The following is a 12,984-nucleotide window of genomic DNA, read 5'->3' as shown; positions in this document are numbered from 1 at the left end:
CCCTACAGCTCGAGGATTGTGAGCTCCATCTCTTGCTGCTTCTGTACCAGACCGGTACTCAGACTGTCCCGCTGCCCTTTTCCCCAAAGAGACTAGAATTGACAGGGTCCTCGTATCCTGGTCCTGCTGTATCGCTTCTCACCTTGCCTTAAGATATATATAAAAGTGTGCAGAACTCATCTCTGTGTGGTGTCCATCTGTGGGGGGGAAGTTACTTGTCTGTACGATTGACGAGAGGGCCCTCACCGGAGGCCTCTCCCCCTGTACTCGGCCGACCCTCCAGGTCCCCGTCTAACACACACCGTCTAACACACACCCCCTCACACCCACAGACCCCCACACACCACCTCACACCCACCTCCACAGACCCCTTCACCCCCACACACCCCCTCACACCACCACACCCACACCCACCCACCCCCTCACACCCCAGTCATCCCCACCCCCCCTCTCACCCACACACCCCCCTCTCACCCACACACCCCATTCTCACCCACACACCCCATTCTCACCCACACACCCCATTCTCACCCACACACCCCATTCTCACCCACACACCCCATTCTCACCCACACACCCCATTCTCACCCACACACCCCATTCTCACCCACACACCCCATTCTCACCCACACACCCCATTCTCACCCACACCCACTAACACAGCATAACAAAAAGCATCACTTGTTTGCCATCACAACATCACTCAGCGCCACTACAGCATCAATCTGTGCAACCATTCAACACCTGGTTCAAATATGTTCTCTCAATGTTTCAAGCTTTATTACAAATGTAACAAAAATATGTTAATATTTCACTTGTTTTTGGATTTGACACAATAAAATACACTGAACATAATCTTTACAAAAGTTATTGACAAAAGTTTAAGCTATTGCCATTATAAATTACAATAACTTTTATTTAAGTATTATTGAAAAAAAAATTAAAAGCCATTGTTATTTGTAATATCAATACATGTAAGCAGAGGCGCAACTAGAGCCAAATTTCGGGGGGGGGGGGGGGGGGGCTAAGAAATTTTTTTAGGGGGGGGGGGGGCTGAACCTTTAATCAGTAGGCAGAGTGGAGCCGCAGGGCCTCCAACAAGGGGTGAAACAACAGCAAGGCCTAATTAACATTCAAATGGTCTTTTAAAGACCTGTAAAACGTTCTGGTGTGGCTGTGTGTGCCCGGGATCCGTCTCATCCCAGGCTGCCACACACGACGGGGGGAGCTGAAGCCCGGTGAGTCCAATGGGTGTTGCGCGCATTCATGTAAGTCACGTAAATACCAAATATTGCATTACAAATGCTATAGAGGTGTCACATTTGCTAAAGTTATAAACAATTAGCATTGTAAATGACAAAGCTATCAATTTTGCTATTTTCAAAAACAAAACAAATAAAAAAATGTGCCATTTACAATACCAATAGCTCAAACTTTCCTAATGCGAGACCTATTGCATTGCAAATGCTTGTTTTCTATGGAGGTCGTGGAAAATATTTAAATTCTTGGAAACCAGTAGTAAGCATTATATTTAAATAACATGGTTCATGTTTGCTACAATGCAAAACCTGTCACCATATGAACCAATTCACCCTTGACAACTTTTTTAATACAGGGTTTGCTTCTGGTTTTGCCTGTAATCAACAGGTGTTACTGTGACATACTCAATTTAAGAAGCTCTGAAAGATGAAGGTTGATTCTACACAGCCAGGATTCAAACCTATGACGTGCACATTTACATATTTCTGCAATTATTGTTTACCACTTCAAGCTATTTTACCTGCACCCCAATCGTATTCTTGATATGCAGCTTTTAGGCTACTATAAGAGTATTTTTCAAAATTAACTAAAGGATCAGGCAAATAGTCCAATTTCAAATCTTAAAAAAAAATCGTGTTCAAATAGTGATATCTCCTGGCTAAACAGAATTACCAAAGGCAAAGTGAGAATATCAGGAGTGGTGTAGGTTTCAAGTGAATGTGTGCGCTTAGGTCTACAGCTCACCGGCCTCATCCACCTATATTAAAAGAGCGTGGGGGAACAATGAAGCCCTAACCTTAGGCCATTTTTGCTCATCATAGATTACACTAAACTTTATTCAATCTAATCTTTGTAGAAGCAACTAGATAACAACTGGCATTCAAAGAAAACAGCAAATGTGATTAACAAAGCACTACTGTATCTCTTGGAAATAAGAATGCTGTTCGAGCCCAGCTGCAGAGTCAACGATACTGTGCTGGCATGCTACCATACATCCAGTCAAATGTCAGACAACAAGAAACACTGCCTGCTGAACAAGCAAATTGCTGCGGCAAGAACACTACATTAAATACCGTATGAAAATCAATTATGCCACTCATGCGTAATAATTTTAATTCCATACAAATAACAGTGGAAATAATTAATACCGAATCAACCAAATCAATTTTCTATACATAAATATTGTTAAAAATTCATTATTTAAGATATTTTCTCGTTGTCCAATGTACAAAATGCAACCATACAACCTCCACTAACGCAAAAAGTAAATCTGGCCCTTTTCTTTTTGAAAGAAAGTAAAGTCAGTACATGAACTGTGCACTCGTTCGTCCAGTACACATGAAAGGGCCTGGCCCAACCCTTGGGCAATTCCAATAAATTACTGGTGGGGTCAAAGCCAGACAAGTCCTTATAACCTGGTGCATAAGACTCCTACCCACTATTCAAGCAGGCATTGAGGCAGAAATGCAATAATAAAAGAGAATGCAAAAGAGTTTCCGCACTCTTGTTAAAGTAACAGCTACCGATTCTATCAGATTAGCAAAGTAGTACAGATGACCAGTATTTTCTTCCAAAAATGCGGCAACCATGCGTCCATATTTAATTAAGCTCTAAATAACAAAAAAGGAACTTGATTAAAGGGAGAGGTTGTCAGAACAAACCAAGAATAAAAGTAAATAAGATGCTATAACCTGAGTCACATTTCAGAGCGCTATTATTGGAGTATCAGTTTTAAACCGGAGTTTTGCAAAAGTATGAACTGAATGTGTATACACCAACATCAGTGGTATGTAGGAAGCAGGTTTGTAAAAGCGAAATATCAAGAAAGAAAGAATTTCCATTTGTTAACAAGTTCACGACATGTGGGCAAAGTACACGCAGGAGTGTTTTGGAATAACTGGCAGGGGCGTAGCTTGGTAAGTAAGATTAGGGTGATGGGGTTTCAGATTTTCAAAGCAGAGGGAGAGTGTGCTTTTGTGTTTTTGTAACAATGCCTTGTAAAAGCCGACATTCACCTAAGCATACTAGACTGAAAACCTCTGTTCCCAACCATTTTCCAGAAAATGTATTTATTAGGGGTGTAACTCTCCCAACTCCCCGAAGCTACGCCCCTGCTAACTGGCGACGTTAACATAAGAGATAAAGTTTTGAAGAAGAATATGTTAATACACAAGTGAACGTAAATGACCAGCATCAAGGCTTGTTTCGTTAGGATGTAACTCTGTTCGCTGTGCCACTTTTACAGGTGTAGGAGTGACCAGCACCTTTGTGAGGAGATAATGGGGCAGCACTTACAAAACATATCTTAAGCGTGAACAACATCGAGGCATGCTACTGTGCGCCTAGACTGCACGGGCAGCCGCTGAATAAGCATGTCAGTGCAGTGACAGCTCACGTGTTGAGCCGCTCACCGACCAGTGGTTGGTGGTAGTAGTCACAGGGCAGTGACGGGTGCCAGCAAGCACAGCAGGCCACTCTGCGGCGGCGTCCCTCAACCAGGGCACGCAAATTGGGCTTCATCCTGGACTCCTCCCTGTCGATGACCAGACAAGTCAACGCCGTCTCATCTTCATGCTTCAACACCCTGCGCATGCTCCGCAAGATCTTCAGATGGATCCCCACCGAAACCAGGAAGACCGTCACCCAGGCACTCGTCACCAGCCGACTGGACTACGGGAATACCCTCTACGCCGGAACCACAGCCAAACTTCAAAAAAGACTCCAGTGCATCCAGAACGCCTCCGCACGACTTATCCTGGACATCCCCCGACACAGCCACATCACCAGACACCTGAGAGACCTGCACTGGCTCCCCGTCAGCAAGAGAATCATGTTCAGACTCCTGACCCACGCACACAAGGCTCTCCACGACCTGGGCCCCAAGTACCTCAACGATCGCATGACCTTCTACATGCCCACCCGCCAGCTACGATCAACTAGCCACGCCCTCGCCACCATACCACGCATCTGCAGAGCCACCGCCGGAGGAAGATCCTTCTCATACCTGGCAGCCAAGACCTGGAACTCCCTCCCCACCCACCTTCGGCGAACCCAGGACCATCTCTCCTTCAGGAAACAGCTCAAGACCTGGCTGTTCGAGCAGTAACATACCCCCACCCAGCGCCTTGAGACCCTCCCGGGTGAGTAGCGCGCTTTATAAATGCCGTGATTGATTGATTGAACCACCCTCACACTCAACCACACACACTGTTGGACAGGCCTCGTGGCCGGCCGTCCTCCCCCCCCCACATGGCGGGTCGCGGACCCCTGTTTCCCCTGTCCCCCGGACAAGAACCACCCGTGCAAACCCGCCGGGGCAATCCACCAGCCCTTCCCCGACGGAACAGTGGCTTCTGAACCCCACCGTATCGGCTGGCCCGGGTCCCTTCCAGACCCCCGGTCTCCGGCCCAGCCGCCATCTTGGACCCTCCACAGCCAGGCCTTGTGGCCTCGGGTCGACCTCAGCCCCTGGCCCAGCCAAGCCCCGACATCGAGGCACCACCATCCGCCCAGGGGGTGAAGAGACCACTTGGCAGGTCAATGGGAGCAGGAGTGTCGATGGCTCTCCTCCGCCAGGCGTTGATCGCCCCCAGCCTCCCTGAGCGCTGGCTCCACCCCCCTGCTGGGTGTCTGGACTCACTCATCCCGGACCTCCCGACCTCCAAGTGCGAGGGTCCGGACATCAAAGGGCGCCAGACCTATAACTGGGGCAGCTCCAGAGCAGGAAGTCAGTTGTATCCTGGAGTCGAGAGACACCGAGACAAACTCATCCTTGGAGGCCTGCTGGCGCTGCTGCGGCTCCTCTTCGTGAAACCACCTTCGAAGGCCTGCTGGCGCTGCCGCGGCTCATCCTCGTCGTAACCCGTCTTCAAGGCCTGCTGGCGCTGCCGCGGCCCTCCTCATCGTAAACCATCTTCGAAGCCTGCTGGCGCTGCCGCGGCCCATCTCATCGTGAACCATCTTCAAGGCCTGCTGGCGCTGCCGCGGCTCCTCATCGTAAACCATCTTCGAAGCCTGCTGGCGCTGCCGCGGTTCCTCATCGTAAACCATCTTCGAAGCCTGCTGGCGCTGCCGCGGCCCATCTCGTCGTGAACCATCTTCCAAGCCTGCTGGCGCTGCCGCAGCTCATCCTCCTTGTGAACCATCTTCCAAGCCTGCTGGCGCTGCCGCGGCTCATCCTCCTCGTGAACCATCTTCAAAGCCTGCTGGCGCTGCCGCGGCTCCTCATCGTGAACCATCTACAAAGCCTGCTGGCGCTGCCGCGGCCCCTCCTTGCGAACCCTACAGCTCGAGGATTGTGAGCTCCATCTCTTGCTGCTTCTGTACCAGACCGGTACTCAGACTGTCCCGCTGCCCTTTTCCCCAAAGAGACTAGAATTGACAGGGTCCTCGTATCCTGGTCCTGCTGTATCGCTTCTCACCTTGCCTTAAGATATATATAAAAGTGTGCAGAACTCATCTCTGTGTGGTGTCCATCTGTGGGGGGGAAGTTACTTGTCTGTACGATTGACGAGAGGGCCCTCACCGGAGGCCTCTCCCCCTGTACTCGGCCGACCCTCCAGGTCCCCGTCTAACACACACCGTCTAACACACACCCCCTCACACCCACAGACCCCCACACACCACCTCACACCCACCTCCACAGACCCCTTCACCCCCACACACCCCCTCACACCACCACACCCACACCCACCCACCCCCTCACACCCCAGTCATCCCCACCCCCCCTCTCACCCACACACCCCCCTCTCACCCACACACCCCATTCTCACCCACACACCCCATTCTCACCCACACACCCCATTCTCACCCACACACCCCATTCTCACCCACACACCCCATTCTCACCCACACCCACTAACACAGCATAACAAAAAGCATCACTTGTTTGCCATCACAACATCACTCAGCGCCACTACAGCATCAATCTGTGCAACCATTCAACACCTGGTTCAAATATGTTCTCTCAATGTTTCAAGCTTTATTACAAATGTAACAAAAATATGTTAATATTTCACTTGTTTTGGGATTTTCGACACAATAAAATACACTGAACATAATCTTTACAAAAGTTATTGACAAAAGTTTAAGCTATTGCCATTATAAATTACAATAACTTTTATTTAAGTATTATTGAAAAAAAAATTAAAAGCCATTGTTATTTGTAATATCAATACATGTAAGCAGAGGCGCAACTAGAGCCAAATTTCGGGGGGGGGGGGGCTAAGAAAATTTTTTAGGGGGGGGGGGGGGGCTGAACCTTTAATCAGTAGGCAGAGTGGAGCCGCAGGGCCTCCAACAAGGGGTGAAACAACAGCAAGGCCTAATTAACATTCAAATGGTCTTTTAAAGACCTGTAAAACGTTCTGGTGGGGCTGTGTGTGCCCGGGATCCGTCTCATCCCAGGCTGCCACACACGACGGGGGGAGCTGAAGCCCGGTGAGTCCAATGGGTGTTGCGCGCATTCATGTAAGTCACGTAAATACCAAATATTGCATTACAAATGCTATAGAGGTGTCACATTTGCTAAAGTTATAAACAATTAGCATTGTAAATGACAAAGCTATCAATTTTGCTATTTTCAAAAACAAAACAAATAAAAAAATGTGCCATTTACAATACCAATAGCTCAAACTTTCCTAATGCGAGACCTATTGCATTGCAAATGCTTGTTTTCTATGGAGGTCGTGGAAAATATTTAAATTCTTGGAAACCAGTAGTAAGCATTATATTTAAATAACATGGTTCATGTTTGCTACAATGCAAAACCTGTCACCATATGAACCAATTCACCCTTGACAACTTTTTTAATACAGGGTTTGCTTCTGGTTTTGCCTGTAATCAACAGGTGTTACTGTGACATACTCAATTTAAGAAGCTCTGAAAGATGAAGGTTGATTCTACACAGCCAGGATTCAAACCTATGACGTGCACATCTACATATTTCTGCAATTATTGTTTACCACTTCAAGCTATTTTACCTGCACCCCAATCGTATTCTTGATATGCAGCTTTTAGGCTACTATAAGAGTATTTTTCAAAATTAACTAAAGGATCAGGCAAATAGTCCAATTTCAAATCTTAAAAAAAAATCGTGTTCAAATAGTGATATCTCCTGGCTAAACAGAATTACCAAAGGCAAAGTGAGAATATCAGGAGTGGTGTAGGTTTCAAGTGAATGTGTGCGCTTAGGTCTACAGCTCACCGGCCTCATCCACCTATATTAAAAGAGCGTGGGGGAACAATGAAGCCCTAACCTTAGGCCATTTTTGCTCATCATAGATTACACTAAACTTTATTCAATCTAATCTTTGTAGAAGCAACTAGATAACAACTGGCATTCAAAGAAAACAGCAAATGTGATTAACAAAGCACTACTGTATCTCTTGGAAATAAGAATGCTGTTCGAGCCCAGCTGCAGAGTCAACGATACTGTGCTGGCATGCTACCATACATCCAGTCAAATGTCAGACAACAAGAAACACTGCCTGCTGAACAAGCAAATTGCTGCGGCAAGAACACTACATTAAATACCGTATGAAAATCAATTATGCCACTCATGCGTAATAATTTTAATTCCATACAAATAACAGTGGAAATAATTAATACCGAATCAACCAAATCAATTTTCTATACATAAATATTGTTAAAAATTCATTATTTAAGATATTTTCTCGTTGTCCAATGTACAAAATGCAACCATACAACCTCCACTAACGCAAAAAGTAAATCTGGCCCTTTTCTTTTTGAAAGAAAGTAAAGTCAGTACATGAACTGTGCACTCGTTCGTCCAGTACACATGAAAGGGCCTGGCCCAACCCTTGGGCAATTCCAATAAATTACTGGTGGGGTCAAAGCCAGACAAGTCCTTATAACCTGGTGCATAAGACTCCTACCCACTATTCAAGCAGGCATTGAGGCAGAAATGCAATAATAAAAGAGAATGCAAAAGAGTTTCCGCACTCTTGTTAAAGTAACAGCTACCGATTCTATCAGATTAGCAAAGTAGTACAGATGACCAGTATTTTCTTCCAAAAATGCGGCAACCATGCGTCCATATTTAATTAAGCTCTAAATAACAAAAAAGGAACTTGATTAAAGGGAGAGGTTGTCAGAACAAACCAAGAATAAAAGTAAATAAGATGCTATAACCTGAGTCACATTTCAGAGCGCTATTATTGGAGTATCAGTTTTAAACCGGAGTTTTGCAAAAGTATGAACTGAATGTGTATACACCAACATCAGTGGTATGTAGGAAGCAGGTTTGTAAAAGCGAAATATCAAGAAAGAAAGAATTTCCATTTGTTAACAAGTTCACGACATGTGGGCAAAGTACACGCAGGAGTGTTTTGGAATAACTGGCAGGGGCGTAGCTTGGTAAGTAAGATTAGGGTGATGGGGTTTCAGATTTTCAAAGCAGAGGGAGAGTGTGCTTTTGTGTTTTTGTAACAATGCCTTGTAAAAGCCGACATTCACCTAAGCATACTAGACTGAAAACCTCTGTTCCCAACCATTTTCCAGAAAATGTATTTATTAGGGGTGTAACTCTCCCAACTCCCCGAAGCTACGCCCCTGCTAACTGGCGACGTTAACATAAGAGATAAAGTTTTGAAGAAGAATATGTTAATACACAAGTGAACGTAAATGACCAGCATCAAGGCTTGTTTCGTTAGGATGTAACTCTGTTCGCTGTGCCACTTTTACAGGTGTAGGAGTGACCAGCACCTTTGTGAGGAGATAATGGGGCAGCACTTACAAAACATATCTTAAGCGTGAACAACATCGAGGCATGCTACTGTGCGCCTAGACTGCACGGGCAGCCGCTGAATAAGCATGTCAGTGCAGTGACAGCTCACGTGTTGAGCCGCTCACCGACCAGTGGTTGGTGGTAGTAGTCACAGGGCAGTGACGGGTGCCAGCAAGCACAGCAGGCCACTCTGCGGCGGCGTCCCTCAACCAGGGCACCCAGGATGACAGCTCAGCCCCCCTCCGCACCTTCTAGCGCTGCCTGCGGCGGGGCGCCGCCCTCCTCCTCCTGCTCCCTCTGGCGGCAGCGTTCCGGGAAGCTCCGGCGCACCCGCTCCCACAGCTCCCGGTCCACCAGGGTCTTGTCCCGGCTGCGCTGCCGAGCCCAGTTGGAAATGCGTGTGCGGCAAAGTGGGCAGCACAGGCTGGCCAGCTCCACGGTGCGCTGGAAGCACAGCAGGCACAAGGAGTGGCGGCACGGCATGGTCACCGGCCGCAGCAGGATTTCCAGGCACACCGGGCACATGGCCTTCTCTCGGGAGAGGGGCTCCAGCCCGCTCTCCGAGGCTTCCCCGCAGCCAGCTGCGACGCTGCCTGGGTCCCCACGGGCGCGACTCACCGCCGCCATTTTACGCCCCGCTCAACGACCGGCAGACATCAGCAGGGCTTCAGCGCGCCCGGCTCCGCCCCCGTCGTTAAACGCGCGGGAGGCGACACCTGGCCCTCTGAATAGGAAACAGAAAGCACAGCTCGTGACCCGCAGGTCACCCCCGCTGCACGCGAGCCAGCCCGAAGCAGCTGACCGGTAAACACTCACCCGCCGTAGTGATAGGAATATTCCCTGTAACAACATGGGGAAAAAGTAAATGCAATTTTCATCCGTTTAATACAACTGTCGTTGGTGATACTCAAATGGACGTTATTTTTTGCCCATTTTAACTGGCAACTATATATTTAATGCTAAATTTAAGAGTTGCTGATTTTTTTTAGAAGAAGTAATTATAAAAGTAACCATATTTTGTGCGGAATGTGGCTGACGATGCTCAGTTTGCAGGCAGCACTTCACGTTGTATCGTGGCTGTCTCGTTCCTGCACCGGCTGGATGCCACGTTTTGGGACACGTCTGACTTCAGACTAGTGACTTCCGGACCGCTGCCGGTTAAAATAAATACATTTATGTATTTTATTGCGGTTTTATATAGCGCGAACTCGACCCGAAGGTGTTAGAGCGCTATGCATGAGCAACAGTTATGTTACACACGGCCACATTTATTTTATTTTGGTAGATTGATTTGCCTAGAATCACAGGCTGTTGATTGCACAATCCACAAATAATACATGCAGCGATACAAATACGAATACGTTCTTGCTTTTTAAGTTCGGTTGAGTCGTTTAGTAAGCAATGGTGATAGAAACGATTATTTTTTAAATTAGAGAATTTCTTTTATGTAATTGACACACTCGTGGTACATTATTAATCCCAACGGAAATTGTTTTATTATTGCGTTCTTAAAACCGAGAAACTGCCCAGTCCCCCACTTCGTAGACACAGGTCGGTGTTCTAAACGTTCTGTCAATATAGGATTGAACACAAGGGTTCCAATTTTCATAAAAATACAGGGTTTTCCTTTTCTTGTGTGTATTCCCCTCGAAAGTAAACGTGATCTTCATATCAGGTACGTATCCAATATCAACCGAGCATACTGCTAAAAATATTCTGGTTTACAACCTACTACACCCTTTTCTAAGAAAAGTTGAAATGCTTTTTTTCTCGATTGGCCTCCCTGGCCCGACGAAAACTCCTTTGATTGGTTGCTGAGCTTCAGCCAATCGCAGAGGTGAGGGATAATTTCAAAGATACTAACAGTGAAAACCGACAGAGGCCTGGCACGATCAGCCGCCATCTTTATAAATGAAACCGAGCCCTCGGATTGAAAGGAAAAATTGTTCAGCTATCAATAGAGCGCGATACCGTACGCTCGTATTGCGCACATCTGAGCAGTCAACCATTATATCAAAAACACTTATCTTTATATGTCTAGTATATATGAATAATTAACATCATAACATTGCACCTTTTTCCCTTAATAATCACTCTTAAGACAAAAATAAAGATTTTTTCACTATAGATTATTTAATTTCTTCGACAAATAATGGGTGTTAGGTGCTATATATTTTGCCTTATCTCGGGCAATTGGGCCCTAGTTTTGTTGTCCATCTTCTATGTTTCGGTAATGATCACCCGGCAAATGATTCCCAGAATGCACTGGGCGCATTTTATGTGTATAAAACCACGAGAAATTGGCGCGGCGGCCGTGTGCTGAGCGGTGAGATGGTTGAATGTGTGTCTGTGCATGAGAGGTGATTCTGTGTGTGGGAGAACCGTGTGTTTGAGCTCCCGCTCAGCACTCATTACACATTGATCTTATTTGACCGGCCCGGGGTTCTCCGCTGCCGGCCTCGGGCTGGGATGAGAAGACTGCCTCGGTCGCTAGCCCCGTTGTTGGGCCCGGTGCGCAGAGGCTTTCAAATCAGGCAGCGGATCCCGTCCTCCGGGGCTCAGACATGATGTTTCGATCAGATATACTAGGCTGGGGGTGCGAGGTTTCGGCCCAGAGCACCGAACCCGCCCATGAGTATTCAGCGATCCTGATCTGAGCTCCGAGGAAAAGCGGACCTGCTTCCTAGATGTTTCTTTTGGGGAGTTTGATGGTGACGTTAGCATTTGAGAGGACTTGTTGTTACAGGATCTTTAATGTGGCAGTGTGAAGGTTGTCCTTGTAGGCATTGTCGGTTGAGAAAGTAATGTCGGCATACTTTTCATGACGACACTTGTAAGTGGTTTTGTCCACAAGCAGTGAGTGGCTACTGAATGTGTAATGCTAATAAAACGAGTGGTGGAACGGAAGAGACTGAATGGATACGTTCAAATGAAAATGTTGTATTTGTTATGTCAATAAAATTGTCCCCGGTGAATGCAAATGTTTTACAGGTAATATGCTCAAGAAGTCACTACAATAGTTTCAAATTATCAGTGGATTTAGTGAGAGAGGGACATAAGTTACGAGTGTACATGCACACTAGAACAGGCTTTCATAGGTTTCTTTAACAATTTTTTTAACCTTATCCACCTTAAAAGTGTCCTTTTTGTGCATCGTAAGTCAATAGTGATTTCCATACGCAGGTTAAGCCTTTTCTTGTTGATCAAAGGGTGTGAATTAGCTGTTTCAACACCATTTTTCCCGTGAAATAAAAAAACTCCCTTTTAGGTTTCGCTTTTAATAACGAGTATATAGTAGGCAAAACAAACTCTTGACCAAGCGCAGATTACGTGCAGTTCATGAGACGCGCGCAAGGTCAAACCCATCAGTCTCGCACCAGACTTCAAAGGAATGCCTCCCAAGCTGCTCCCCCGCCATCCCACAAAGCAAGCCAAGAACATCAAAGCGACCGGCCGCTTTGAGTCCATTTGCCACCATCCACTTCATGCACTCCGCAGGACATAAACAGGACCATCTGCTCGTGAATCGGGATGCCTTTCCTCTGCCTGCTACTCATCACCCTTTTAGTGCTTATCCTCTTCTCCCCGCCTTATTTCTTCACGCAGATTACTTTGCATCATTCTTGTTCCTCTTTGCCCCAGCCCCGCCCTTCTGCATGCTACATTTTTCCCTGATGCTTCTGGCCCTAACTGCATCTCATTAGCTGAGCTTAATTTTTTGTTATTTATTTAGGAGGGCCCAGCAGCTGCAATTTTTTACTGGTCGACGTGTTTCTTTTCTTTGTGCATTGTGTGCGCTTTCCCCTTTTTTCACAATTTAATGTACTGTCCACCATGTTTCAATGGCAAGTGTACGTAACGCGCCATGACACATGCACAAGCACACATCAAAAAATAGACATGAGCATCCATCACAAAGCCTTCGTGCACAAAATGCAGTTATCTTACAATAGGCTTTCTTTAAAAGAAAACCCATA

The 12,984-nt window shown here is 46.6% G+C and overlaps 1 protein-coding gene and 1 non-coding gene across 2 annotated transcripts in view; one reads left to right on the top strand and one right to left on the bottom strand.

The window, feature by feature from the left end:
* The window catches only part of RNF169 (ring finger protein 169), a 217,417-nt gene extending 207,634 nt beyond the window's left edge, over nucleotides 1–9,783 (bottom strand). Inside the window, exon 1 of the mRNA XM_086933814.1 lies at nucleotides 9,256–9,783. Within this exon, the coding sequence (XP_086789940.1) occupies nucleotides 9,256–9,634 (379 nt within the window). The 5' untranslated portion in view covers nucleotides 9,635–9,783. The remainder of the gene's footprint in view (nucleotides 1–9,255) is intronic.
* Nucleotides 9,784–11,291: 1,508 nt separating this feature from the next.
* On the top strand, nucleotides 11,292–11,664 carry LOC147693595 (small Cajal body-specific RNA 2). Its single transcript, XR_015299665.1, has one exon.
* Nucleotides 11,665–12,984: the final 1,320 nt, after the last annotated feature.

Source organism: Lissotriton vulgaris, chromosome 8 (genome assembly GCF_964263255.1).
Source record: "Lissotriton vulgaris chromosome 8, aLisVul1.2, whole genome shotgun sequence".
Lineage (NCBI taxonomy): Eukaryota > Metazoa > Chordata > Amphibia > Caudata > Salamandridae > Lissotriton > Lissotriton vulgaris.
Note: the sequence above shows the minus strand (reverse complement) of the source record. Positions and strands in the feature narration are given on the sequence as shown.